The sequence below is a fragment of the Diadema setosum genome, chromosome 7 (genome assembly GCF_964275005.1).
Source record: "Diadema setosum chromosome 7, eeDiaSeto1, whole genome shotgun sequence".
NCBI lineage: Eukaryota > Metazoa > Echinodermata > Echinoidea > Diadematoida > Diadematidae > Diadema > Diadema setosum.
Genome location: NC_092691.1, coordinates 36454088 through 36474347, shown reverse-complemented (window position 1 = coordinate 36474347; position 20260 = coordinate 36454088). Strand labels below are relative to the sequence as shown.

At 39.9% G+C, this 20260-nt stretch overlaps 1 protein-coding gene and 1 non-coding gene across 2 annotated transcripts in view; one reads left to right on the top strand and one right to left on the bottom strand.

Annotated features, from left to right (window-relative positions):
- The window catches only part of LOC140230764 (multiple C2 and transmembrane domain-containing protein 1-like), a 101493-nt gene that overhangs the window by 51396 nt on the left and 29837 nt on the right, over positions 1-20260 (top strand). Inside the window, exons 4-5 of the mRNA XM_072310902.1 lie at positions 339-561; positions 4764-4872. Coding sequence (XP_072167003.1) covers positions 339-561; positions 4764-4872 — 332 coding nt within the window. The remainder of the gene's footprint in view (positions 1-338; positions 562-4763; positions 4873-20260) is intronic.
- Trnat-ggu (transfer RNA threonine (anticodon GGU)) lies at positions 15302-15374 on the bottom strand. The gene has a single exon. It is a non-coding gene; the product is annotated as a tRNA-Thr (tRNA).

The following is a 20260-nucleotide window of genomic DNA, read 5'->3' as shown; positions in this document are numbered from 1 at the left end:
CATATTTGAAGGATTATAACTTTTGTAATTTTGGTTGCCGCATTCCATTGTTACAACAGAAATGTACATTCAGTGAATTTACGGAGTAGATATAATTGCCGTGAATATCTGACTTGCTACTAGGAAAGCACAAATACTGCTTGGACAGATGAAGAACACCTGCTTTTACCACTTCTTGTCACATGATATAATTCTAGCATCTCAAACACCTAAAGTGTATGATTCACTGAATTTTGTTAGAAACTGAAATAAAAACTTATTTTAAATAAAAAACTTAATATTACAGATTTCTGCCAATTTTCTGATGCTCCACATTAAAAAAAAAAAAAAATTCCCAGGTTCTTCCGACCCCTACGTACGCTTCAAGATAAACGGCAAGCAGGTGTACAAGTCCAAGACCATTGTGCACAATCTGAACCCCCGCTGGAACGAGTTCTTCTCAGTGGCCATCGAAGACGTCACCAAGCCGCTGCAGATCTGTGTGTTCGACTATGATATCGGCACATCCGATGATCCCATGGGCAATGCCAAGTTTAACCTGATGCAGCTCAGGACCAATGAGTGAGTATGACATCATGCACCCCCTCCCCCACCCCCTTTGAGGTCCAACAAAATTTCTGTTGCATTGATCTAGGACCAGTCAGGCGCTGCATTTTTAACCAGTGCTACTTGTCTATGAAGGCAATTCATACCATTGGGCAGTAAAAGCAAATGATTGCTTGGAAATTACTCTCAAATCCCTGTTTATTTCATGATGGTTTTATTTGAAGAATTTCTGGAGTCTAGTGGTATTCATGAAGTTGGCAACATGCCGATATATTAGTCCCTTTTACACAAATGCAATATCTGGGAACAAAAATAACTTATTTTGCTTTTTGGAAAGAGATAGTACGCATCATTTCTCTTTCCTTTATAGTGATTCTCGATGTCCAATTTAACCTCTGGCAATATTGTCTTACAAGTTCCAAAGTATAATACCCACAAAATATAGGGCGTACACAGTAGTCATCTCCCAGATGATTGTGAATTGAATACAACAAGAATTAGATTAATAGCTCAGGGAGTTTTTGAGCAAGGGCAGAGACATTGCGTCCAACTGTTTGACCATTTGAAATGAAGAGGCTGATCCATGTGGTGATCTGTGACATCTAAAATTGCAGCTGTAGTCAATGCAACCCTCCCTAATAATTTGTGGGGGATGTTTCCAAAACTACAACAGGCATGTAAAAGCCCTATCCATCATTTTTCCACATAGGTAAATATACTAGCTTCTTTTATCACATTACAAACACCACACAAAGCATTTTCAGGTTATTTAATGACAAAGGCTTGAAGTCTTCAAAAAGAGTAGAGGTCTGGAAGCAGCATAGATGTATCGCTGATTGGAAATGTCCATCAAATAAATTATCCTGGTTTTGCTTTCACATGTTTGCTTCCCTAGGCAGTAGAGATATTATATTAAGTACTTGTGGTAAAGCATCTCATTACAAGAAAAGATATGTACTGACATTTAGAGAATAGCAAAAGCAATTAGATATGGCCCCTGAAATTGAAAACAGATGAAATTGAAAGTGATCTCATAAACAAGACATGTGAACAAGCACAAATTTCTAAAGCTATTTTTTTTTTGCTCTTTTTTTTCTTCATATCTTCTTTGATGTTATGATCCATTTTTCATGTTCTATTTTTTTCATGTTCCATTTTCATGTTCATGTTATCAGTTAGTCTCCACTTTGTCATTTTGGAGAATCTGTAGAACATGCTCTAATGGTTGTACTTGGCTGTTCAATTAATTTGTATGTAATGAAAAAAAAAATAATAATTTGCAGTCATGAATGTATTGATAATAGGTTGATATAATATATCAATTTTATATTTTAGATATATTCAATTATATATCATAGTTATAGTAAAGCACAATAGGTTGATGAAAAGGAAAATCACAGTCAAGCAGGTACTTTATCTGCACAATTTTTACATGGGATATCAAATTGACAATCCCTGCTATTGCATAACTCAAGTTTTCAACAAGATTTATATGAGAAGGGTCAAGGCAATATCAGATGTCTCAGTTATATTCACAGATTCTTGTGGTAGTGTAGAATGCAAGCATGGTGTGGTAACTACCAGCAAGCACTGGCCTGTATATTTCAGGAGATAGAGATTGAAAATCAGAGCATCCGTTGCACACCTTACGTAACAGGCTTATGCTGGCATCAACTTAACATGCCAATGCCTCAAGTTTGCTGGCATTGAAAATTTCTTGTGACTATTGCCCAGAGTCAGACTTCTTCTATTCCATTTTTTTCACAATGGAAATTCAGGCAACTTTGATGATATAGCGTTCAGCAGGGAAGGATGTATACGTAATGCTGTTCTCCCTTGATAGAAATTTTGTGGCAGATGAATTCATACAACGTAGCAGCATAAAATACTGTTTGTACCATACTGTGTAATAGGGACTAGAATTTGATAGACGTTATTGAATATTTGGTTGAATATGATCCAGGACCACAGGCGATGTTGGGAAATATAAGTATTATCCCTTTCAAAGAGTGAAGTTGGAAATGATATACATTACATTTCTGTTACTAGAGGCAATATTTTTGCAAATTGTTAATTTTGCATGTATAAGTCGACCCACAAAATTTGCAAAAATAAAATCTGAAAATTCTATGAAATGTACTAATGATAAAGTTGATAGGCTGTTTCAGTCATTTATGGCCTGTCACCATGTAATGTCCAGTGATAAGGTTCCAGACATACCAGGGTATTTCCTTAGGTGGGGGCCCCCATACTTAATAATTGCCAGCTACCTGCCCTTTTATTTTACGTGCCAGACAGCGAGGATTAGTTTCTCCTCGAAAGAAGCCAAGCAGATTTGTATCGCATTGCAATGTCGAGTTTATGAAACTGATTTCAAAGAGGTGATTTGGCAGGAAAAGAAAAAGATGCTTCCTGTTCAAAATTAACCGCCACCTGTCCAAATTTGCAGCATCTACAATGTTTGAAATTCATTTTTTTGCTTTAAATCATGGAACTTGTTACAATATTTGGAACAGACCTGCAATGTTTACATTTCTTATCTCATATGCGATTGGATGCAGCTAATGCCTCAGAGCTTATTCTGTTAGTACTGTAACTCGGTAGTACCCAGCTTTCCTACCACTCTTTTTGTAGTAGGATTGCGTGCATGTTTAGTGAAGCCAAAATATGCATCATTGAAGCTTGAAATCTGTAGGGGGTAAAGGTGCCAAATTTAGAAAATCAATGATCAGCCACTTCTGAAGATTTTTGTGGCGACAGATCTCATTTGCCTACGAGGTGTGCCAGAGATTGCGGTGATGCAGATATTAAATGCACTTCCTTGAATTTCCCAACGATGAAGCATTGCAAATATCAAAGTCATTGCATAAACGAGAAAGGGTTGATTAACCCGCAGAATGCCAAGAAATGTGTGTGCTGTGGCCGATCCACATGCAACACAGAGAAATTTGATGTGTTGTGGGGTGATTACAGACTAGCGAGCTGATCGATTAAACAGCAGATGCTCATCAGCTGCGGCAAATTGGCTCGACGCTCGAAGAGACGTCTTACCCCGGGTGCCAGTATTTGCTGTTGCCATGGTTTCGACTCATCTCCACAGTCTACATGATTTCAGGAGACAGATGAATATTATGATCATGGGAGGTGAAGCAGTAGAGCATGAAGGAAGGGGGAGGGAAGAGGATGGAGATGAAGATGAAGATGAAAAGGAAGAGGAGGAGGAAGAGGAGGAGGAGGAGGAGGGGAGGACTAAAAAGGATAACAAGAAGAGAGCTAGGAAGATGATGAAGAAGAGGAAAGAGTAAAGAAAAGAGATAGAAGAGAAGGGAGAAAAATGATCAGGAGGAACAGAATTGAGATGGAAAAAAGGAGAACAGAATGTTATGACATGTGCATCCTTAGTTTTGGGAAAACTTGAAAGTAGAAAGTAAATTCTCAACTTTGAAATGAAGGCAACAGCTGATCATTAACCTGTTTAGGATGAGTCCCGAGTATACTCGGGCAGGTGTCTATGGGAAATGCGTGTTGTAGCAAAATCAGTCCACCTCAATGGGTTTTAAAAGATTAATCATGACAGGAAAAGAGGTACTGGTACATTTTATAGACATACCAAAATGCATATCTTACAGGTTTTATGTAGAAAAAAAAAAAACTCACACAGATTTAGCTACAACATCGTACTAGTGAAGACTGAAGTTGGCCAAGTCTGATCTAGTTTACGTCATGTGACCCAAATTTGTATTCTTTGTCAACCACTACGCCATTCCATGGAATTTATGTGATTCTTCATGTTGCTCTAAACCAACAAGATGACCGTGCAAGTCATAATCTGTCCATTCTTCCTTCAGATGCAATGCAGAGACACAATCGTTTTGAAAAATCTGTCAATTTCAAGGATAATGTCAGTAGGATTTGTCTGTTATGGTGCAGCTACATTTTGATGGAGAGTTCATGTCCAATTGCTAGAATATCTATTATTGAAACAGTTGTTAGGGAAATTGATCTGAAACCTCCAATTTACTTGATTGCCTGTCTATCATATCGGGGGGGGGGGGGGGGGGGGTAGGAGATGTGAGAAAGGAAAATAATACCCAGGTATTAGAAGTATTGATATTACTGAAATATGCAGAACTTAATATTGTGCATATCTACATTAATGTGTTTCTCTCATGGGAATTCTGTGTTGTATTGATGAAGTGGTCGTACTTGCATTTCAGGCCCCTTGAAGCCAAATTGGACCTTGCGGATGACACTACTGACGAATATCTCGGCTACGTCATCATAGTATTCACATTGATTCCAGTGAATGAGGGCGAGTTTGCAGCAGTAAGTAAATAATTACATTGATAATCACAAAATGTACAAGATGATGTATACATGTGCCTATATATAATAATGATATATATCTGTGTGCATGTGTATGTGCATGCGCGCGTGTGCACACGCATGTGACTATGTGTGTGTTAGTAAACTGAAATGGAGTAATCCATTTGTGGAAATTGTGTTGATTTTAATGTCATAACAGTTTGTATGTGACAGTTCTTCAACTTCAGCATACTGTCATAAGTTTAAAAAGTATGCAAAACAAAACATTTCTGCCAATTAGGGAAAGGAACTAAAGCCATTGAAACCAGATGTGGTGATACTGATTACCCTCATAAATCATGAACTAAATATTCTGTGGCTGCTGCCACAAAGAAGGTAAATTTTGAGAAATAAGCGTGTTTTTTTATGATGGTTTATCATGGTTGCTAGCCCAGGGAAGAGTTTAAAATACATTATTATTCCTTCTTTTTGTAAATATCAAATGTGTGTGTGCATGAGTGTGTGTGTGTGTGTGTGTGTGTGTGTGCACGCATCGCGGAATGCGTCATGCCGCTAGCAAATTCACCATTCCATCGTGATAACTCTGTATTTTCGCGCCATGCATATTTCCAGCGGATGATACAGACTTGTTTTGGCTCGTGATACTGGGTGTTTCGTCACAAATCCTTCACCACACGGCTAAATCTGCCTATGCATAAGATATCAGGCAGTCCCTATATTCATTGTAAGCAAACGAGCTGTCTAGTATGGATTTGAAATGCATGGGCTTGCGGCAGTGGTACAAGCCCCCAAATCCCAAGGCTTTCTGTTTTCGCCTTTGTTTCTGCCTCAGAATTTTGTACTTGATGATAAATCAGTGCTACTCCAGGGGACTGTGTCAGCAGTGATATTACATTAAAACCGTCGTGTCAGATGCGGTGTTAGTCAATCCATCTGTGGATTCTTTTGTCCCAGTCTGGTTTTCCACCGCAGTGTGATTTTGAGGATCATTTTTCTTGATGGCGTCTTGTGGTTGGTGTTGTCTTTTTACTAAGTTGCCAGCAGGGTGGTTGCATTGCTTGTGTTTTTGTTTGTGTTTTTTTGTTTTATGGAGTATCCCAATATTGAGTGAACTTTTCTGATAAAACCAGTGTGATGAAGCATGCCTAGAGTGGTCCGCATTTGGGTGAAAGAATTGTATGCATTGAATTCCTTTTATAGCTCCTAATGAATGATATCTCAGTGTAAATTGTATTTTAAAGGCAAACTTCTTAATCTGGGGCTTTTTTGTCGGTGTTTTATGTTTAAGTGAAAAGGTTTAAGTGATTGCTTGTGATTGCAATTGTCATCCCGTGTTAACCAGTGCACAACCAGTCTCATAATTTTTCTTTCATATATTGTAAAATTTAGCAACGTTATATGACTAATGGTAATAAGGATTATGACATTGGAAATAATGCTAATAATAATACAAATTGATGCAGGAGAAGGTCTGTTTTTTTTTTTCAAAGGAAATGCCAAAATTAAAAATTAGTGCATTTGAAATTAAAGTCGTATGAGCGTAATAGTGTTGTACAATAAACGTTTACGTACAACTTAATGTGATACAAATTTGTATAATACACTGTCTGCCTTTGGCAGTGACGAAACAAACAGTAAGAGATACAGATCCGTTAAACTGCTGAAAAACACCATGTTTGGTGTTCTACCAGGAGAGCTATGGGGGGGGGGGGGGGCATTCAGAGACCACCTTATATACTTACAAAATATCAAGTGATAGATACAGGGGTGATTGGGGGTTGCTTGCACACCTCAAGTCTGCAGAGACTTGACTTTTCTGTCACCCTGCTTGATGTTGTTTTTCATATCACGGATAGTTGGCTGTTTGAGCTCGTCAATATGCATTGTATGTCCGTATTCATACCCACTGGAAATGTGTGGACAGGGATGAAAAATCCCGTTCTGTCATTCCGAGTGAAATATCAGCTTCGAACGTGTGAGTGTTGGAGATCTCTAGGGAGAAGCGAACAACACTTTTTCAGGTGAGGAAAACCCCCATACAGCGCCAAGGTGTAGGTAATGACACTCTCCGCACCAGTTTGTGTATCATACCTGTTGCAGAAACAGAGAACTTGTTGGATCCTGTGGGATCCTGTGGGATCAGTTTCTAATGTTCTTGGAAGGTGATTGGAATGGGGGGGGGGGGGGGGGTTAGGATAGGGAAAGAGATTACCGTCACTGGTGTGCTGTTCAATCCAACTCTATGTCTTTTAGCTTTATGAACATGGATGTTAAGTTGCTTGTGCAAAACGAGCTTCATTTTTTGTAGTCTCTTCTCGGCGAGATCAAATAGTTGCACTTTTGAACAACTTCAAGCCCCAGATCTTTTTCCAGTGAGGGTGTAATATTTATTGACCGGCTGTTATGCTACTTCTCAAGTAAATTCTCTTTAAATGATACAAAAGTTTAAAATGTTCTTTAAGTTAAAGCAAAGAGGTGTACTGTTGAAAGAAATAAAGTTCTAGATATAATTACCTTTTTCTGTATCAAAGGAAGTGATAATCTTGTTATATGATCTTACTCCATAAACTGTGTATATTGAATCAGTAATTTCTTCTGCATGACAAAGAGAAGTAGATTATTGTAAATAAAGAGACTAGAATTCAACTTTATTAGGGAATAGGGAGAATTATAACAGTACCACCAATTGAGTAGGTCTAGAATCAGTAGTGGTAATGTTCAGGAGTCATAAGCATAGGTCATGAGCCAATATGTGTCAATAATGTGGCAATCTTACCAACTAACTTTGGACCTCTTGCTTGACTTCAGCACATGTTTGCCAGGGATCATGTGAGTGATGTGTGCATCATTATGCAGGATGACCGTTTGTATTTCATCAAGGGCTTCTTATCATTAGGTCAGGAGTACAAAGAAGAAAGCTAAATGCCATGTATATATAATATGTGACCGTGCACCTCAAAACGAACATAAAGTCGCACACACTGATTTTGCGTGAGGACTGAAAATAAGTGAAATGGGTCAACCTAGCCGAACTTGACTTTTTTCATATTTTCTGAAAGAGCGGGTCTTCTTTTACATTATGCTAAAATTTGGTATCATAAAACGGGCAGGAGAGTGTGTTTTTTTAGCAGTTTATCTCGAACATTTTTGGTAGTGTCACAAATGTACACACAAGTAGTTATATGTACATGTATCAAGGTTGTATGCATGGTTGTTTTAATGTGCACATTGTATGTACACAGGGTGACCAGAATAATGGAGAACATTCTATATGATATAGATATAGTACATACAGACTGACCAGATCAGTGGAGAATTTTCTACATGGTATACAATGTAGCTACAGTACATGTATGCATGTGACAGGAACCACTATACATTTTAGCTCATTCAATCTAGAATGATTTCACCCATTCCAGAAAATTCTAGGAAGTGCTGGCTGAGTGAGGCACTGCCCTTGTAGCCCAATGTGATTGGTAGTTAATTTTGGCAATGATGTTATGCACATATTAGGCAGTGAGTCATCCAGGATTCCTGGAATTTGGATTTGCTAGTATGTTCAGGTATGTGGCCCCAGGTTGGAGAAAATTACAGAATGTACTAGAAAGGGGTGAATGGATGGTATATAAGCTGGAGAAATTCTGCAGTAGGCAGAGTACCTAACACCTCTGCTCTGAGAGTTACGTCACTTCTGGCTCTGAAGCGACTTGTTATAGTCAGTCCTGTGTTACCTGCTGACCTGCTATACAAACTGTGTTTGTGGAGATAAGGCCTGGGAGACATTTTGCCTGCAGAGAATTAATTTGCCTACATTGGAGATAGACTCCATGTTTTAGTGTCAACGGACATTGTTACGGCAAAGCTGTGACGGGCTGGATTCCTTGCTGGACATTATAAAGTGAATCATCATTAAACGCATCAACTGGACGTGGTCGTCACAACGTTTGGATTCTGCGCGTTTCGCCGTGAACATCTATCGTGGACTATACCCTGGATTTATAACGCGGACTATTGTAACCTGTGCCTCTGGATTTACGTCGAAGGAATCATTCATCGGTGCATCACGGATCATTCATTTGTGCATCAAGCATCGTATTTGGACACTACCAGGAAACTGTAGGGATTTCGTGATTTAGTGAGTAAGTGATTCCATTACTGACTTATATTTGTTTATAGTGATCATTATTGTACTGATGTGAAAACCGATTACGAGTCTGTACCCACAATATCACTGTTAATAAACCGCCTGAACATCAGTTGATTGTTTCTTTTGTGCGATCATTCTCAGAGTGATTTTGGTCGTAACAAAATTGGGGGCTTGTCCGGGAAGTGAATTTAAAGCCAAAACTTAGAATTTGGAACGTTCCGGAATCCAGAATATTGGTACATACAAAATACTAGTTGAGTTGATTGTTCAATTGTATATTGTGTGTAATACATTGTGACAATGTCAATCAGTACAATGGATGTTCAGGCATTTGTTCAGAGGACAGATTTGTCCCTCAAAGATTTGCAAAGGTTACGCAAATGTGATTTGACTGCTATTGCACAGCATTTGAATGTTGATGTTCCACAAGGTGTAAGAAAGGCAGAGATTCTTGACTTAGTAGCTGGTCACATGGAGCTCAAAGAAGAAATTGACACTCCAGCTCAAGCTCAAATTTCAGATCAGACACGGCTTGAGCTTGCTAAATTGGAAATCAAGGAGAGAGAAAGAACGAGGGAACTAGAACTGGAGAAAGAGAAGATGAGATTAGAAATGGAAATGAAGGAAAGGGAAAGGGCTAGAGAAATGGAAATGAAGGAAAGAATGGAAATGAAGAAACTTGAAGTGGAGCAACAACTGAAATTGCGTGAGATGGAAATGGCTCATGCACAGACTGTTGGAAATCGTGAAAGGGCTCCCTCTGAATTTGATTTGGCCAAGAACATTCGACTGGTGCCAAAGTTTGAAGAAAACAGAGTTGATGCATATTTTGTGTCATTTGAGAAGGTGGCTAACAGTTTGAACTGGCCACAGGAATTTTGGCCCTTGCTCCTTCAAAGTGTGTTTGTCGGCAAAGCAGCTGATGTGTACTCATCTCTCTCTGAAGAGCAATCACGTGACTATGCTACAGTCAAGAAAGCAGTGTTGAATGCTTATGAATTGGTGCCAGAGGCATACAGACATAAGTTCAGAAATTCGTACCGCAAACCAGGCCAGACACATGTTGAGTTTGCTCGTGAAAAAGAAATGATGTTTGATAGGTGGTACAGATCCCTGAAAGTGGATCAGGATTTTGATAACCTACGTGAGGTTGTTCTCTTGGAAGAATTCAAAAAGAGTGTTGCTTTCAGTGTGAGGTCACATTTGGATGATCACAAAGTGACAAGTTTGCATAAAGCAGCCTTGATGGCTGATGAGTATGAGCTGACCCACAGAAATGACAACAGACCACCTTTCAGGAATTTCTCTGGAAATAAGAGAGACAAAAATCAGTCGAGCAATCCAAAGAATGCTGGTTCTGAAAAAGGCACGAGTGTGATTAGGTGTGTCTTTGGAATCCCTTTTTCATTTCTGAAAAACCTTGTCCACACTCTTCACTTTCAACTCTAATAACTTTTGAAAGGATAGTGCTACTGCTTTGAAAGTTGGTATTAATTATGGACAGAATGTGTTAATAAGGCACGCCAAATTTCAGTTTAATCTGATAATCCCTTCATTGTTGTTACTCTGGTGGTTTACTTCCTGTTTTTTGTCCCATTCATCGCACAGTCAGCACGGTTTGGTAGAGATTAAGCGCTTGAATAGACACTGTACTTCTGAGCCTCTTTTCTCAGTTCACACTTTTCCCGAGTTTGTGCTTTCTTTCCAATATTTAGATGGGTTAGGAGAGTCCATTTGATTTGAGTTTTACATCATTTTAAAGCTTAAAGTGTGCTCTTTCAGAATATGGTCTTAACTAAAAATTCATGTCTGGCGACTTTTTGTTTGTTTTGAGGTGCAGGGTCACATATAATTAAAATTATGATAGAGGTCACATAATAGCTTTTACTATGAACAATTTCAATACTTTATAGAAATGTTTATTCTTTGATTTATGATTTCTATTTAATCATAAGTAAATCGAGTTTGGAGTGAACACCTTTTACTGGATTCTGACCAGTTGCACATTTTATGACTGTACCTGATAGGCACAAGTTGACGAGGGTTCAATTTTGATGCATGTAATGCAGCAGGAATCCTTTCAATTTTATTTTCATCTATTCATATATATTTTTCTCTTTTTTTTGGGGGGGGGGGATGGATAGTGTGATGCCTACTTGGGGCTCTGTTTACAATTCCTGAGTGAGTGGCATTCATATTTCATCCATCTTTTCTTCTTTCAGTGACAGGGCAATGCCAATTAGGTAGAGAATGATGGAGACGATGTCTGAAAGAGTGATCCTAGCCTCTCCTATAGTCTGGATTTTGCTTTTATTTTGTGGAGTTTTGTTTTCTGTTAGCATTGGGACAGGCAACCTTAAATCCATACTGGATGCTCCATCATTGTAGTCTCTTGGTAGTTAAGCTGTTTGAAATTGAGCTGCCTTCCATGGAATTACAGGTTGAATGAATGGGTTTTAATTTTCCGTAGGACTGGGATAACTTCTCCCCTCACTCTCCGTATTTCTGTCATCATTTTTGCGTTGGTGCTGGAGTGTGTCCGCAAATCACTTTTGGTATAAGGTTGTATCATAGATATAGACAAGGTAATCAACTTTTCTCCAGGCCATCTCGTCTTGATCTTGCTCCATTTGCAGCATGTGGGGTAGGAAAATGTGAATTCTTGAGTCTATAAATGTGAAGGAATGTGAATACTGAACAGGTGTGTAATATCATTGGTTTACTGGTAAGAGTTCACTCACATCTACTGACTGCCACCTGGGTGAGGATAGCTGCCATAGGGAACCCAAGATCTTCTGTCAGGGGTTGTAAATTGGCAACTCCATGAATTTCAGAGACTTTTTTGTTTGTTTGTTTGTTTATTGTTTTGGTTTCAATATGGTTTTAAAAACCCAGTATCAGCCTCAGGGCTTTTTTTTTTTTTTTTTTTTTTTTTTTTTTTTTTTTTTTTTTTTTATTATTCACTGAGTCTGTTACAGCATATGGTTGTATGGTTTTGCATACCAGTTGAAGGTGTGCCGAGTCTTTACGAGACTCGGTTTCAGATGTCTATTGGAAATAGATGTTTCTGAAGGATGTTTTAGCATGTTTGTCTTATTCTGATGATAAAGCTGGTAAATACTCCATATGCATGCATTCATGTTGTTGTGATGCACTTTATAGTTTATGCCAGATGGAAAAATAAAAGGAAAAATGGAGACTTGGGTACATGTGTCATGCAAAATTAATCTCATTGTTACTTGAATATCAGAGAGTGACACTATTATAACCATGTGATGCAAATTTAAAGAGGAAGACAAGTTAACCATAATGATTATGTGGGATTTGGAGTACTGTAATGAGCATCATGAGTGGCATAATGCTTGGAGGGGTATTCCTCCCCTCCCCTTGTTTTACAACAAGTTCTGTTACAAAGAATCAAACAAACAAACAAACAAACAAACAAAAGTTCCAGAACAAAGCTTTTCAAGTGTTTTTACAGAGCAGTACATATTGGTCTCACATATGTCCGTAGATTAGATGAGGTGGCAAATTTTAGAGTCTGGCATATCTCTCACTGACCTACACACTGGCCTTTAACAGATTCCCTCAGTTTAGATAAGATGAAACAAAAAGTGTATTCCTTGCATTAGAGTATGCTAACTGTTAAACCATTATTGAGGGGTTTTTTTCTTACTTTTTGTTTCATTTTGGCTGATAAGCTGATAGTGAGTGGGTTTTTTTTTTTTGTTCCTTTTTGGCTGATAAGGCAGCTGTTGGTGTGATTATTCAAAGCATGTAATTTTATAATCTTGTCATGTACAAGCCAATTGGATGTTATTATCAGTGATATATGGTCACCTCATCTTCTTTGCATACAAATGTACATGGTTGCAACCAGTATCAGTATTGATAACAGTGTGACACAAGTTAAGAATTTTAGGACAGTCTAATTTCATATTCAATTTTTGATTTGTCAGACTTGACAGGCTTTCACAAGAGCAAGACTAGTAGTGGCATAGACTCTCCTTGGTGCCTACATGTACAGTGTATGAAGGTCTCCTATCGTGGAATAGGTCAACATCTTCTGTAGATTACGTCCAACTGATGCCGGTACCTATGGCAAGGTCTTACGTAGTGTAGCCGGGTTGTGAGTGCTGAAGGACGCCATTAAGAGCTGTCAAACGAACTTAAATGCCAAGGGCTGGCTGTCTCTCCACCCATGCTGGATTAACTGTTCGTCTTTACATTTCACTCACTTGTGCACCTAATTTGACTAGCCTTAAGCAATTATGAGGTTGATTGGCTTTAGTGGTTCCCTAAGACGATAAAATGTGTGTGTACAGTACACATGTATGTATATTTGTATACAGTATACATATCAAAACCACAAGGATGAAATAAGGGACAACTGCAGTCACTGTCTCTCTGTTTCTATGAAAAAAGATATGTACTCTAAATATCAGGGTTTTTTTCCTCATCATGTTACACATATCAAGCATCACTCTTCTAAATTTTTATGTTTGTTTGTTTTTCATTTTATTGATTTAAATGGTTTTTACCCATTGTACACATTCTACTCTTAACTAGGCGTTATGTCTGTTGTCGTACGTGCTGTAATATATGTTGGTTTTATTGTGTTTTAGGGGTCAAATGTCGGTGTCCTGTGACAAGGCAATGGCTGTTTCACTCTCGGTTTTAATATTGGATACATGTGCTCTTCTTTCCGTTTCTGTTTGTGCGCCAGGATTAAATCACAAAGTTAAAATAAGAGTTAGTCAAAAGGCAAATACAGGCAAATTGACATCAGGTACTTTCATTTTCCAAAACAAGTACTTCATACCACAGACCAAACTTGAATGCTGAGTCACCACATTGTGTGCAAGTTATTTAAACTAATCTTGGTTCTTCAATGCTGAGAAAGTAATGTGAAGCCTTACGTTGCATGATACCACCTCACATTTCTCATATTTCTCATTCAGTGGGAAGATTTCTTTCCTTCACGTTTTGATCACTGGACATAACCATTAGGGCAGCAGTAACTTTCTAGAGAATGATACATGATTGATTCATACCCAACGGTGAACTAACAGAGGAGTTCAAATTCATGAATTTCTTCCGTCGAGATGTTTTCATTGCAACTAATTGACAAATTGCCCTACATCGACGTAAATAAGCACTGAATTGATCAGTGTTTAATAGTAGCCATGATAAAAAAATCATGGGCGTACATACTCGAGCAGGATTCGAACCTACGACCTCCTGATCACCGGACAGGCGTCATCTCCACTAGACCACCGAGCTTTCGCCCGACAGCAAGTGTCGGTTCTAATCCTTATAGCATGCAGCGGGTACTGCTTTGTTATTCAAATTCATGAATTTCTTCCGTCGAGATGTTTTCATTGCAACTGATTGACAAATTGCCCTACATCGACGTAAATAAGCACTGAATTGATCAGTGTTTAATAGTAGCCATGATAAAAAAAATCATGGGCGTACATACTCGAGCAGGATTCGAACCTACGACCTCCTGATCACCGGACAGGCGTCATCTCCACTAGACCACCGAGCTTTCGCCCGACAGCAAGTGTCGGTTCTAATCCTTATAGCATGCAGCGGGTACTGCTTTGTTATTCAAATTCATGAATTTCTTCCGTCGAGATGTTTTCATTGCAACTGATTGACAAATTGCCCTACATCGACGTAAATAAGCACTGAATTGATCAGTGTTTAATAGTAGCCATGATAAAAAAAAAATCATGGGCGTACATACTCGAGCAGGATTCGAACCTACGACCTCCTGATCACCGGACAGGCGTCATCTCCACTAGACCACCGAGCTTTCGCCCGACAGCAAGTGTCGGTTCTAATCCTTATAGCATGCAGCGGGTACTGCTTTGTTATTCAAATTCATGAATTTCTTCCGTCGAGATGTTTTCATTGCAACTGATTGACAAATTGCCCTACATCGACGTAAATAAGCACTGAATTGATCAGTGTTTAATAGTAGCCATGATAAAAAAATCATGGGCGTACATACTCGAGCAGGATTCGAACCTACGACCTCCTGATCACCGGACAGGCGTCATCTCCACTAGACCACCGAGCTTTCGCCCGACAGCAAGTGTCGGTTCTAATCCTTATAGCATGCAGCGGGTACTGCTTTCTTATTCAAATTCATGAATTTCTTCCGTCGAGATGTTTTCATTGCAACTGATTGACAAATTGCCCTACATCGACGTAAATAAGCACTGAATTGATCAGTGTTTAATAGTAGCCATGATAAAAAAATCATGGGCGTACATACTCGAGCAGGATTCGAACCTACGACCTCCTGATCACCAGACAGGCGTCATCTCCACTAGACCACCGAGCTTTCGCCCGACAGCAAGTGTCGGTTCTAATCCTTATAGCATGCAGCGGGTACTGCTTTGTTATTCAAATTCATGAATTTCTTCCGTCGAGATGTTTTCATTGTAACTGATTGACAAATTGCCCTACATCGACGTAAATAAGCACTGAATTGATCAGTGTTTAATAGTAGCCATGATAAAAAAAATCATGGGCGTACATACTCGAGCAGGATTCGAACCTACGACCTCCTGATCACCGGACAGGCGTCATCTCCACTAGACCACCGAGCTTTCGCCCGACAGCAAGTGTCGGTTCTAATCCTTATAGCATGCAGCGGGTACTGCTTTGTTATTCAAATTCATGAATTTCTTCCGTCGAGATGTTTTCATTGCAACTGATTGACAAATTGCCCTACATCGACGTAAATAAGCACTGAATTGATCAGTGTTTAATAGTAGCCATGATAAAAAAATCATGGGCGTACATACTCGAGCAGGATTCGAACCTACGACCTCCTGATCACCGGACAGGCGTCATCTCCACTAGACCACCGAGCTTTCGCCCGACAGCAAGTGTCGGTTCTAATCCTTATAGCATGCAGCGGGTACTGCTTTGTTATTCAAATTCATGAATTTCTTCCGTCGAGATGTTTTCATTGCAACTGATTGACAAATTGCCCTACATCGACGTAAATAAGCACTGAATTGATCAGTGTTTAATAGTAGCCATGATAAAAAATCATGGGCGTACATACTCGAGCAGGATTCGAACCTACGACCTCCTGATCACCGGACAGGCGTCATCTCCACTAGACCACCGAGCTTTCGCTTTCGCCCAGGAGGTCGTAGGTTCGAATCCTGCTCGAGTATGTACGCCCATGATTTTTTATCATGGCTACTATTAAACACTGATCAATTCAGTGCTTGTTTACGTCGATGTAGGGCAATTTGTCAATCAGTTGCAATGAAAACATCTCGACGGAAGAAATTCATGAATTTGAATAACAAAGCAGTACCCGCTACATGCTATAAGGATTAGAACCGACACTTGCTGTCGGGCGAAAGCTCGGTGGTCTAGTGGAGATGACGCCTGTCCGGTGATCAGGAGGTCGTAGGTTCGAATCCTGCTCGAGTATGTACGCCCATGATTTTTTTATCATGGCTACTATTAAACACTGATCAATTCAGTGCTTATTTACGTCGATGTAGGGCAATTTGTCAATCAGTTGCAATGAAAACATCTCGACAGAAGAAATTCATGAATTTGAATAACAAAGCAGTACCCGCTGCATGCTATAAGGATTAGAACCGACACTTGCTGTCGGGCGAAAGCTCGGTGGTCTAGTGGAGATGACGCCTGTCCGGTGATCAGGAGGTCGTAGGTTCGAATCCTGCTCGAGTATGTACGCCCATGATTTTTTTATCATGGCTACTATTAAACACTGATCAACAGCAAGTGTCGGTTCTAATCCTTATAGCATGCAGCGGGTACTGCTTTGTTATTCAAATTCATGAATTTTTTCCGTCGAGATGTTTTCATTGCAACTGATTGACAAATTGCCCTACATCGACGTAAATAAGCACTGAATTGATCAGTGTTTAATAGTAGCCATGATAAAAAAATCATGGGCGTACATACTCGAGCAGGATTCGAACCTACGACCTCCTGATCACCGGACAGGCGTCATCTCCACTAGACCACCGAGCTTTCGCCCGACAGCAAGTGTCGGTTCTAATCCTTATAGCATGCAGCGGGTACTGCTTTGTTATTCAAATTCATGAATTTCTTCCGTCGAGATGTTTTCATTGCAACTGATTGACAAATTGCCCTACATCGACGTAAATAAGCACTGAATTGATCAGTGTTTAATAGTAGCCATGATAAAAAATCATGGGCGTACATACTCGAGCAGGATTCGAACCTACGACCTCCTGATCACCGGACAGGCGTCATCTCCACTAGACCACCGAGCTTTCGCTTTCGCCCAGGAGGTCGTAGGTTCGAATCCTGCTCGAGTATGTACGCCCATGATTTTTTATCATGGCTACTATTAAACACTGATCTATTCAGTGCTTATTTACGTCGATGTAGGGCAATTTGTCAATCAGTTGCAATGAAAACATCTCGACGGAAGAAATTCATGAATTTGAATAACAAACAGGAGGTCGTAGGTTCGAATCCTGCTCGAGTATGTACGCCCATGATTTTTTTTATCATGGCTACTATTAAACACTGATCAATTCAGTGCTTATTTACGTCGATGTAGGGCAATTTGTCAATCAGTTGCAATGAAAACATCTCGACGGAAGAAATTCATGAATTTGAATAACAAACAGGAGGTCGTAGGTTCGAATCCTGCTCGAGTATGTACGCCCATGATTTTTTTTATCATGGCTACTATTAAACACTGATCAATTCAGTGCTTATTTACGTCGATGTAGGGCAATTTGTCAATCAGTTGCAATGAAAACATCTCGACGGAAGAAATTCATGAATTTGAATAAGAAAGCAGTACCCGCTGCATGCTATAAGGATGAGAACCGACACTTGCTGTCGGGCGAAAGCTCGGTGGTCTAGTGGAGATGACGCCTGTCCGGTGATCAGGAGGTCGTAGGTTCGAATCCTGCTCGAGTATGTACGCCCATGATTTTTTTATCATGGCTACTATTAAACACTGATCAATTCAGTGCTTATTTACGTCGATGTAGGGCAATTTGTCAATCAGTTGCAATGAAAACATCTCGACGGAAGAAATTCATGAATTTGAATAACAAAGCAGTACCCGCTGCATGCTATAAGGATTAGAACCGACACTTGCTGTCGGGCGAAAGCTCGGTGGTCTAGTGGAGATGACGCCTGTCCGGTGATCAGGAGGTCGTAGGTTCGAATCCTGCTCGAGTATGTAGAAATTCATGAATTTGAATAACAAAGCAGTACCCGCTGCATGCTATAAGGATTAGAACCGACACTTGCTGTCGGGCGAAAGCTCGGTGGTCTAGTGGAGATGACGCCTGTCCGGTGATCAGGAGGTCGTAGGTTCGAATCCTGCTCGAGTATGTACGCCCATGATTTTTTTATCATGGCTACTATTAAACACTGATCAATTCAGTGCTTATTTACGTCGATGTAGGGCAATTTGTCAATCAGTTGCAATGAAAACATCTCGACGGAAGAAATTCATGAATTTGAATAACAAAGCAGTACCCGCTGCATGCTATAAGGATTAGAACCGACACTTGCTGTCGGGCGAAAGCTCGGTGGTCTAGTGGAGATGACGCCTGTCCGGTGATCAGGAGGTCGTAGGTTCGAATCCTGCTCGAGTATGTACGCCCATGATTTTTTTTTTATCATGGCTACTATTAAACACTGATCAATTCAGTGCTTATTTACGTCGATGTAGGGCAATTTGTCAATCAGTTGCAATGAAAACATCTCGACGGAAGAAATTCATGAATTTGAATAAGAAAGCAGTACCCGCTGCATGCTATAAGGATTAGAACCGACACTTGCTATCGGGCGAAAGCTCGGTGGTCTAGTGGAGATGACGCCTGTCCGGTGATCAGGAGGTCGTAGGTTCGAATCCTGCTCGAGTATGTACGCCCATGATTTTTTTATCATGGCTACTATTAAACACTGATCAATTCAGTGCTTATTTACGTCGATGTAGGGCAATTTGTCAATCAGTTGCAATGAAAACATCTCGACGGAAGAAATTCATGAATTTGAATAACAAAGCAGTACCCGCTGCATGCTATAAGGATTAGAACCGACACTTGCTGTCGGGCGAAAGCTCGGTGGTCTAGTGGAGATGACGCCTGTCCGGTGATCAGGAGGTCGTAGGTTCGAATCCTGCTCGAGTATGTACGCCCATGATTTTTTTTTTATCATGGCTACTATTAAACACTGATCAATTCAGTGCTTATTTACGTCGATGTAGGGCAATTTGTCAATCAGTTGCAATGAAAACATCTCGACGGAAGAAATTCATGAATTTGAATAACAAAGCAGTACCCGCTGCATGCTATAAGGATTAGAACCGACACTTGCTATCGGGCGAAAGCTCGGTGGTCTAGTGGAGATGACGCCTGTCCGGTGATCAGGAGGTCGTAGGTTCGAATCCTGCTCGAGTATGTACGCCCATGATTTTTTTATCATGGCTACTATTAAACACTGATCAATTCAGTGCTTATTTACGTCGATGTAGGGCAATTTGTCAATCAGTTGCAATGAAAACATCTCGACGGAAGAAATTCATGAATTTGAATAACATGAATGATTTTTTTATCATGGCTACTATTAAACACTGATCAATTCAGTGCTTATTTACGTCGATGTAGGGCAATTTGTCAATCAGTTGCAATGAAAACATCTCGACGGAAGGAATTCATGAATTTGAATAACAAAGCAGTACCCGCTGCATGCTATAAGGATTAGAACCGACACTTGCTGTCGGGCGAAAGCTCGGTGGTCTAGTGGAGATGACGCCTGTCCGGTGATCAGGAGGTCGTAGGTTCGAATCCTGCTCGAGTATGTACGCCCATGATTTTTTTATCATGGCTACTATTAAACACTGATCAATTCAGTGCTTATTTACGTCGATGTAGGGCAATTTGTCAATCAGTTGCAATGAAAACATCTCGACGGAAGAAATTCATGAATTTGAATAACAAAGCAGTACCCGCTGCATGCTATAAGGATTAGAACCGACACTTGCTGTCGGGCGAAAGCTCGGTGGTCTAGTGGAGATGACGCCTGTCCGGTGATCAGGAGGTCGTAGGTTCGAATCCTGCTCGAGTATGTACGCCCATGATTTTTTTATCATGGCTACTATTAAACACTGATCAATTCAGTGCTTATTTACGTCGATGTAGGGCAATTTGTCAATCAGTTGCAATAACAGAGGGGTGT